We start from the raw sequence: 7,518 nt of genomic DNA on the forward strand, positions 1-7,518 counted from the left end.
CATCACTCAACTTCTGCCTCTCTTCAATGAGAAGGCAGCCACACCTGCAATGATCAAGCATGGAATGGATGTCATCCGTGAATCTACACAGTTCCTGAACCCTGGACAGATTCCAATAATAGCAATGGATGCTCTGCTGTATGCGCTTGCCAAGTTCATTCAGTGGCACTGGCCTACCACACACGGTGAAGACCAGTATGTTGTCATGTTCGGCAGACTCCACCTGGAGATGGCGGTGTGGAAGACACTTGGAGACTACCTAGACGGATCTGGATGGGCGACAGCAATAAACCAGGCAGGCATAGCCTCTGCTGGCACAGCTGAATCCTTCCTGAAGGCATCACACCTGACGAGAACCAGGCATGCCCACCAAGTCAGCGCTCTGGCACTCTCCAAGCTGCAAAATGATGCCTACCTGAAGGGAGCTGCTGGTGCAGCAACTGAAGATAGGACAGAAGAGGACTGGAAACAAAGCATGATCACGAAGAGTCCAACCTTTCAGTACTGGGACACCATCCTGAGGATTGAGCTCCTGGGACTCGCCTTCGTTCGCGCTCACAGAGAAAGAGACTTTCCCCTGTATGTCGAGTCTCTGAAAGCCCTGGCACCATGGTTCTTCGCACTTGACCACCATAATTATGCCAGATGGGTCCCGATCCACATCCGCGACATGGAGAGCCTCCCTCCAACAATCGAAGAGGAGTTTATTGTCAGAGGCAACTGGGTTGTTCAGAAGACAGCCAGAAGGTTCTCCAGCATTCCGATCGACCAAGCCCATGAACAAAATAATGAGCTTGTGAAGGGCTCTGGAGGAGCAGTCGGCCTGACTGAAAACCCACCAGCCTTTAAGAAGTGGATGATCACCGGACCTGAGCAGGCACGCATTCTCACTGAGTTTGAGCGGGAGTGCACTGCCACCTCAGAAGATGAACGCCAGCACCACGAAGAAGGTCTGTCTGCGCAGAAGACATTTCACGAGCAAACACTGGGCCTTATTCAAGTTATCAACGAGATGAGCAACCCATTCCTAGATGAAGGAAGCGAGCTGATTGCACTCGACACGCGGCATGTGATTGAAGAATCTGTGGCCAACACTGTGCATACCATAGAAGAAGTGGGAAAGGCTCAGTACGACAGCTACAACAAGGCTATCATCACTGAACGAAGGCAGTCCATACATGAGCCTGTGAAGAGGAACTCATTGCCTCTCTTCAGGTCACCATCCAAGGGGAAGAGGAAGCAGTCAGAGGATGTTTCCCTGTTGAAAGATGATGTGTCCCTCTTCTCTCGTCTGTACATAGTTGCTCAGAACAGGGATACAGATATGAGAAGCTTCTTCCAGCATGAAAATCATCCGCAGCCCCCTTCTCTATCTGAAAGAGGAAAACTGCGCCAAGGAAAGAAGTCAGACCTCATTGGTATCCTTGTGCAAGAACCACAAAACTCTGCAAGAACCATTTCCAAATTGAGGAAATGCACCCAAGACACCTAATTTTCAAATATTGTTTTAAAATACTTCTAGATGTTCGATTTAAAAAACAATTACACCAAAATGTTCGGAAAAGTTTCTCATTTCTGCAATAAAAACATTTCTTTTCCAAAAACCAAAAAAAAATTCCAAGAAATTTTCCAAATTGAGGAAATGCACCCGAGACACCTAATTTTCAAATATTGTTTTAAAATACTTCTAGATGTTCGATTTTAAAAACAATTACACCAAAATGTTCGGAAAAGATTCTCATTTCTGCAATAAAAACATTTCTTTTACAAAAAACCCCAAAAAAAATTTTTCCCGAAAATGTCAAAAAAAAAATTCACAAATAATAAACAATTTCAAATAAGAGTGGTCGTATCGCTTGGCGCCGGTTATAGAATCATAGCTGGGACCCTGAAGATTGCCTGATAAAATTTTGGTGCTTTTATCCGGCATGTCCCCATCCACTACCTAAGCTGCCCCACTAGAAGGAACGTGATAGCCCCGGATCGCGTCGGCTAGTAAAAAAGACACGGGGATTAATCCCCCCTTGGTAAGGGGAAGGCCGACGTTCTGAGATCCGCAACAATATATATAGCTGAAATGCTGCTGGATATATATATCCAGCAAAGATGCCCGGCAATAATGAAATGCTGCTGCTTGGCGGGACTATGAAGATGGGGGGGGGGGGGGAGGCAGAGAGGAGGATGGAGCGGTGAGGAGACGGAGGGGTGGGAAAGAGAGGGGAGGGGAAAATGAAAGGGTGGGAGGGTGGGGGAGGGGGATGAAAGAGAGGAGGAGATGGAGGAGGTTTAGGATGGGATGGGAAAGCAGCATACGTGGAGGGGAAGTAAAGACTGCATGCGGGAAAGTGAAGGCAGTGTGAGGAGAGGGGAAGGCAGCGTGAAGAGCGGGTAGGAAGGGAAGGGAAGGAAAGGGGTAAAGGTGATATGAGGGATGAGAAGAAAGGGGTAGGGGAGGGACAAAGAGAACGAAGCCTCACCACATGTCGCTATACTGTACTCCAGGAGGGAGGGGTGGTGTGAGGAGGGGAATGGTAATGAGGGAGGGGGAGAAAGAGGTAGGGGGGGGGAGAGAGAGGGGTAGAGGAGAGAGAAAAATGGGGGCAGGTGAGAGGGGAGGGCGAGGGAGAAATAATAGGTGTAAAGAGAAACCTCACCACATGTTGCTATACTGTGCACTTTTGGAGGGAGGGTGGTCCGAGGAGGGGAGTGGGAATGATGGAGAGGGGGAGGGGAGAGAGAGAAGGGGTGGGAGAAACAGAGAGGGGGTGAGGGAGAGTTAGAGAGGGGTGGGGATAGGGGAAAAGATAGAGAGGGGTGGAGGAGGGGGTGAGAGAGAGTGAGAGAGAGACAGCGAGACAGAGAGACAGAAAAAGAAAGAATGGTGAGGGAAAGAGGGGTGAGGGAGATATATATATATATATATATATATATATATATATATATATATATATATATATATATATATATATATATATATTGTTGTGGATATGAGGATTGTGTTTTTTTATTGTTTATTATTATTATTGCTTTATTCTGGACCCTCCTTACTCCAGTTATGTATAAAGGTCAAAGGGCGTCCCATAATTAGGTCATAAACAATCACGTCAGCCAATCATAGATTTCCCCCTTGTTGATAGTTATATCTTTATTATGTGTATTAGGGTAAGGCCTTGTCTTCCATTAAGATGACACTCCATTGCACCAAGTGAAATAAGATAGATTCCCTTCATTCCCCATTCCCACTCCCAAAACTTCCATTGCCAAGCCTCAATTGCCAATTACATCCCCTCCAAGCCTCCATTGCCAACTGCACTGGGCAGTTTGCCAGGTTTGCTACAGCTGTGGGTTGCTGATTTCGCCCCAAAACCACCATTGAACATGTGCTCGGGGCGGGGAAGAAGGGCGTGCCCGCCCATCGTCATCAAGGGCGGAGCCAGAGGGCCGTGCCGACCAATCAGGGCCGAGGCGAGCTGACCGATGGGCGTGTCCTGAAGGCCGGCGGCTTGATCGCCTGAGGCGCTATAAAAGCGCGCGCGCAAGAAGCAAGGACGTTGTTGAGTTGAGTGGTTGGACCAGACGAGTCAGACGAGTCCTGGAGAAAGCACGCGACGTCCACGCAGCAGCAGCAGCAGCCACAGCAGCAACAGCGGCAGCTTCAACAGCAGCAACCGCGGCAGCTTCAACAGCAGCAACAGCGGCGGCTTCAGCAGCAGCCACAGCAGCTTCAGACACAGCAGCTTGGGGCCTTGACGGCAATTTTGAGCGGGGCCGCGAAGGAACGGCGGCTGCCAAACGCGCCGATCGTGCTGCAGTATCCGTGGACCTTCCTCTCCCTCCAGCCATCCACCTCCTGCCAGTCCTATCATCATTCCCCGTGTGAGTCTGTCCTTGTTTGTTCTGTCCTTGGGTTAATTAAGACTGTAGGTAAGCTAGCGTTGCACTGTGTCTCTAATATCTTCTGTAAATTATTTTCTTATCTTTCCTTCTTCCTTGGTTACTTTTGGTTGTAAATAGTAAATAAATTATATTCGTATTCCCTACTTCTGTCTTCTTCTCCTTCACATCCGTGTCGCTTTTGTCTTTTCCATATTGAATATCTGTGGCACGATCCGGCCAACGTTCGGGAATCGGGTTAGTCCGGGTAACTGTTCGGCCGCGGTGCCATCCGCTCGGCAAACCAACATCCTTATCCGCGGTCCGTAACAATTGGTGTCGGGAGCGGGGTCGGACCCGAAGCGCGCTTAACGCGCTCAAAATTACAAGCTGCTGAAATTTGTTTTAAAGAAAAACCCGAATTTTGAAATCGCGCCATGGCTAGTCAAGGCGATTGGATGCCGGTGGGGGAACTAGAGGAGGGGTTAGGGGTAAACCAGGATCGGAGGGAAGAAATGGAGGAGGGCAATGAGGAGGTGGTTGAGGAGGTATCAGGCGCGCAAAATGGCGCCCTCGCGCACGAGGTTTCAGGCGCGCAAAAAGGCGCCTCGCACGAGCGCGCGGTAGCCGAGCCCGCTGTATCAGCGGGCTTTAACATGCAGCCGTTTGACATGCAGCAGTTCATGGCACGGTTTAGCGAATACATGGCAGAGTCGAAGTGCGACAACGAAAAAAGAAGCAGGGAAATGAAAAAAATGGGTGAGCAAATAAGGGACGAAATGAGGGCTGATAGTGAGCGATTGGGGGGCAAAATGGGAGAAATGGGGGAGCGGCTAGAAGCTAAATTTGAGGGGTTAGACCAGCGTTTCTCAACCTTTGATGGCCCATGGCCCCCCTACCGAGTCGCTTAACATTCGTGGCCCCCTGCCCTTCAATAAAAGATGCAGATTTCGTTTTATGAAATTTATTTACTCAGTCTTAAAAGATAAATCAAAGTAAACATTTTTCTAAGCAATACAATCAATGAGACACTTGCTGTTGGGCTTGTCTGACGAGGCCTCTTATGTCCGGCTCCGTCTTGGACACAGCAAGGCGAATATCGTTCCCAACGTCAAGACGGTTTCTGGACTTTGTTTTAATGGTCGCAAGGTCAGAAAATCCAGATTCGCAAAGATATGTTGTGGCGAATTGAATGAGCATTACGGATGCCTTCTTGCTGAGTAGTGGATACGCATCCTGAACAGACAACCAGAAGGTGGAGAGGTCTTCTTTGTTACTGAAGACCAGCTTCATTGCTTTTGAAACCTTCAACTCTGCCAGCTCCTCTGCTTCGTCTTCAGTAGGTTCAATTTTGGCGTTGAACGGGTCTTTGTGCCATGGAACATCCAACGGTGCATCGTCGAAATACGATTTGAACTCAGCGGAGAGATTGTCGAGATGTCTAGTGATGCAATCTTTGATGCCGACGGGAAGCTCAATCCTCTGCGTCTGCAGGTGCTCGTCCAAGAAAGGAAACGAGGCAGTGGACCCGGCCTTGATTCGTGCCTGCCAGACTTCCATTCTAGCAGACAGTCCGGCAAGCTTGTCTTGAACGTCACTGACTGTCACATCACGGCCTTGCAAGGACTGGTTCATTTCGTTGAGTTGGCCGAATATATCGGCCAGGTAGGCGAGCATCATGACGAACTCTTCATTGTCGAAGTGGACATGGAGGTTGTTTTCGTTGTCTCGCAGGAAGATTTCCACCTCAACCCGGAGTTCATACAGCCGAGAGAGGCATTTCCCCCTCGATAGCCAACGGACTTTGGTGTGGAACAGAAGTCCAACATGTTCCGCTCCCATTTCGTTGGCCAGTAGTTGGAAGAGCCGATGATTTTTGGCCTTCGCACGAATGAAGTTGATCACTTTGACCGCGACGTCCATGACTTCCAGCAAACGAGGCGGAAGAGTCTTTGACGCAAGAGCGTATCGGTGGAGCGAACAGTGGGAGGACGTCACATGGGGCCATTCGTTCTTCACAAGCGTGACGAACCCTCCTCTGACACCGACCATCGCTGGGGCACCATCAGTACAAATGTGCTTGAAATTCTGCCAACCGAGTCCGTTAGCTTCAAAAAAAGAGTCCACAATAGCTTTGATATCTGCCGCTGTCGTTGTGGTTGGTAGGGTATTGCAGAACAAGAACTCTTCCTTCATCTTTCCCTTTCTCTCATAGCGAGCGAAGGCGATCAACTGGCTGTCCAGGGCGGTGTCGGTAGACTCGTCTAATTGAAGGCTAGCCTGGAGCGTGCTTCGTTTGATTTCGGAGCAAACTTGACGGCACACATCAGCAGCCATGTCGTCAATCCGTCGTCGGATCGTGTCATTAGAGAGCGAAACTTGCTGGATCTTCTTTTTAGCCTCTGGTCCGATCATCAATTCCACCATTTTCTCTGTACATGGCTTGATAAGGTCCTCAGCAATAGTGTGCGGCTTCTTGCACTTTGCAATTCGGTATGCCACTTCGTAGCTGGATTGAAGAGCAGGTTTTTCTTCTGGCCGGAATCCAAATTTGGGAAGTGTCGCTTCACTGTCATATCGTGATCGTTTCGCAGACAGAGCGTCGATATTATCTTCCTTCCTTCCGGGATGCATCTTGTCGCGATGGTTTGAAAGTTTGGAAGGACGTAGTGACGCATTTGACATCACGACCGAGCAGTGCAGACATTGCGCGCAGTCCACGCCATCTCGACTGACATTCGTGAATCCAAACTTGACATAGCTGTCATTCTATTTTCGAGCCTTCGACATCTGAGAAAAAAATTGCAAATACGAATTAATTACTTTTGTAACGGTAATACAGTAAGGTTGAAAATTAGGTTTAGAAAAGTGCTCTGGAGGGAAGGAGAAGAAAGGAAGTAGAGATGTAAAGAAGCAGAAAGAGATGGAGAGAAACTCATCTACCCTTTTTTAGAGAAGGTTAAACTCATCTACCCTTTTTACTTTGACACTATGACCGGAGACTCGTCACCTTAATTGTACATTACAAGCTTCTGCATTCTGAATCGCAGTTTTCGGCGTCCGCTCGTGGCCCCCCTGTCGAAGGCCCGTGGCCCCCTTGGGGGGCCTCGGGCCCCCGGTTGAGAAACGCTGGGTTAGACAATAATTTTAAGGGGTTGGACAATAAATTTGAGGGGTTAGACAATAATTTTAAGGGGTTGGACAATAAATTTGAGGGGTTAGACAACGGGATAAAAGAGGTGAAGAATGGGTTAACGGGGGTGGAAAATAGAATGGCTGCCCAGGAGAATCAGATAGAGGGGGTGAAAAATGGGTTAGAGGGGTTGGAAAACAAGATGGAAAACAAATTGCGGGAAATAGGGGAGCAATCCGCCCGAGAAATTAAACAAATGGGAGAGCAGATAGAGGAGGTGAAAATCGGGGTAGAAGGTAAATTGGATGCTCAGAGGGATGAATTGGGACAGATGAGGGTGGCATCGACAAAAGAGATGGAGGAGATGAAGGAGGAGATACGACGAGGTGTAAGCGAGGAGGTCTCGGGGGTACGCGAGGAGGTAAAGCGAGGTGAGAAGCGTATGGAGAAAGAGGTGAGGAATAATACGGCTAGGTTACAGGGGGGAATAGAGGGTCTGACGAGGGGAGTAG

At 48.8% G+C, this 7,518-nt stretch overlaps 1 protein-coding gene across 1 annotated transcript; it reads right to left on the reverse strand.

Moving 5' to 3' along the window:
• Positions 1 to 4,893: 4,893 nt before the first annotated feature.
• Positions 4,894 to 6,558, reverse strand: LOC137435798 (protein FAM200C-like). Its single transcript, XM_068129744.2, has one exon. The coding sequence runs from the start codon at positions 6,556 to 6,558 to the stop codon at positions 4,894 to 4,896; it is 1,665 nt and encodes a 554-aa protein (XP_067985845.1).
• Positions 6,559 to 7,518: the final 960 nt, after the last annotated feature.

The sequence above is a fragment of the Myxine glutinosa genome, chromosome 9, assembly GCF_964187855.1.
Source record: "Myxine glutinosa chromosome 9, kmMyxGlut1.1, whole genome shotgun sequence".
In the NCBI taxonomy this organism is placed as follows: Eukaryota; Metazoa; Chordata; class Myxini; order Myxiniformes; family Myxinidae; genus Myxine; species Myxine glutinosa.

Excerpts from the sequence above, each read along its gene's own strand:
- LOC137435798 (XM_068129744.2), bottom strand. The coding sequence starts at position 6,558 with ATGTCAAATGCGTCACTACGTCCTTCCAAACTTTCAAACCATCGCGAC.